This window comes from Neopelma chrysocephalum, unplaced genomic scaffold (genome assembly GCF_003984885.1).
Source record: "Neopelma chrysocephalum unplaced genomic scaffold, ASM398488v2 Primary Assembly neopelma1_95408, whole genome shotgun sequence".
Taxonomy (NCBI): domain Eukaryota; kingdom Metazoa; phylum Chordata; class Aves; order Passeriformes; family Pipridae; genus Neopelma; species Neopelma chrysocephalum.
In genome coordinates, this window is record NW_020924081.1 from 1 (window position 1) to 2,096 (window position 2,096).

General features: G+C 67.5%; 1 protein-coding gene across 1 annotated transcript; it reads left to right on the forward strand.

The window, feature by feature from the left end:
- The first annotated feature begins 6 nt into the window (after positions 1-6).
- LOC113980846 (cortexin-1-like) lies at positions 7-1,376 on the forward strand. The gene has a single exon (XM_027708065.1). It carries the CDS (start codon positions 34-36, stop codon positions 286-288), a length of 255 nt encoding a protein of 84 aa, XP_027563866.1. The 5' UTR covers positions 7-33; the 3' UTR covers positions 289-1,376.
- Positions 1,377-2,096: the final 720 nt, after the last annotated feature.

Below are 2,096 nucleotides of genomic sequence, written 5' to 3' on the forward strand. Positions count from 1 at the left end.
CCCCTCCCGTCCCCCGCGCCCTCCGCCTCTGCCATGAATGATGCATCGACGATGGATTATGAACTGCTCTCGCCGTCCCTGGTGGAGCACCCGGCCGGCGCCGCGGGCATGGACGCCGAGCAGAAAACTGTCTTTGCCTTCGTCATCTTCCTCCTGGTCTTCTTGGTGATGCTGATGGTTCGCTGCTTCCGCATCCTGCTGGACCCCTACAGCCGCATGCCCGCCTCCTCCTGGACCGACCACAAGGAGGGCTTGGAGAGGGGCCAGTTTGACTATGCCCTGGTGTAGAGGGCAGGGCCGGGGCGAGCCCGGGCGCTCCCCGTGCCCCCCCAGCCCGGCCCCGGCCCCCCCTTCCCTCCCGCGGGGATGCTCCGGGCCCCGCGGAGCTGAGCTCGGGCTCTGGGCCGGGGAGAGGTGGAGGGTGGTGGTGGGGGGAGTTTTCTAGGGGTTTCTCTCTTTTCTAAGCACTTTTCGGTTCTCTCTTTGCAGCCCGGGAGAGAGAGGGGGGGGTGGGTCGGAGGGGTGAGCCGGCTCCGGGCGCGGTGCCCGCCCTGCCCGCGGGGCAGGAGGGGACGGGACGGGGCATGGCGGGACCTGCCCTCGGCCCCCGCTCGGGGCGACTCTGCCCGGTGCCACAGCAGAGCTTTGACCCTCTCCCCTCCCCTCCTCCTGCCCCTCCCCTCCTCCTGCCCCTTCCCACGCCGTCCCCCCCCAAGTCCGTGTCCCCCGGGGAGCGCTGCCCGTGGTCCAGTGCGTGTGTGTGTGTGTGTGTGTGTGTCCCTGTAGCTGAGCTGTGTCCGTCAGGGGGGTTTCCAGGCACCAGACCCAAGTGCTGGCTTTGTTCCTCTCCGTGTGGCAGTCCCAAGAACCCCCCCTAAAAAGGGATGGGGAGGTGGAGACCCCCCCCCCGTGTGTGCAGCCCCCTTTTTTTCGGCCTCCAGCCCCGCAGCCGCTCTCTGCTTCCGCGGTGCCCCGTCCCTGCCCGGCTGGTGACAGTGGATCCAGGAGGGATCAAAGATCCCACACAACGCCTAGGAGATGTTCCTCAGCCAGCCCCGGCCTGGCAGCCCCCCCCCCGGTGCCCCATTCCCCGTTCCAGCAGGACCTGGGTGGCCTCTCCGTGCCCAGGGGGTCGCTGGGGGTGGCTGGCCCTTCCCTGGCCGTCCTGATTTTGGGAATCCGAGGGGCTGTGGAAGTAGCCGAGGGGGGATCAAGGCTGTTCTGTCCGTGCCTGGGGAGCAGGGGTGCTCAGCTGGCCACGGGGTGGGCTGTGGCCGTGGGCCAGCGGGAAGGTTTGGAGGAAGGGATTGGAGCCCACGGGGGAGGGAGAAGCTCTGCCCCCTCCATGGAAATAAAGCTGCACTGTGCTAACCCCACCCAGCTCCAGCTCTGCTCTTTGGTGGCCCTCAGGCCCTCGGGGGAGATCCCAAATCCTGGCGGCTGTCCCATCCCTGGGGGGAGATCCCAAATCCTGGAGGGCTGTCCCATGTCCCGGGGGAGATCCCAAATCCCGGGGGCTGCCCCATCTCCCAAGGGAGATCCCAAATCCTGGGGGGCCGCCCCATATCCCAGTGGAGATGCCAAATCCTGGGGGGCTGCCCCATGTCTCAAGGGAGATCCCAAATCCTGGCAGCTGTCCCATCTCTGGGGGGAGATCCAAAATCCTGGGGCATTGCCTCATCTCCAGGGGGAAATCCCAAATCCTGGGGCGCTGCCCCATCTCCAGGGGGAGACCCCAAATCCTGGGGAGGTCTGGCACACACCTTTCCCCCCCCACCGGAGCCCGGGGAGCTGTTGGAGGGGCTGTCGGAGCCCCCAGGCCCCTGTTTTCCCTGTTTTCCCTGTTTTCCCGTGCCAGGGGAGCGGCCCCGCTCCCAGCGCTGCTCCCGCTGCCCCCGGGAAGGTTCGGGAGGTCCCTCCCGGTGGCCGATGCCGCGGTCCCGCCCTGCCCTCTTGCGTCTGCAATGGGAAGCCAGGAAGAGCTTCCTAAAACCGGGAATATCAGCCTGGAAGGAGGGTTGGAGCCGAACTCAACCAGCGAGACGCCGACCCGACACACGCGACCCGCTCAGCGGCCGAGCTGTGTCACCGCACCC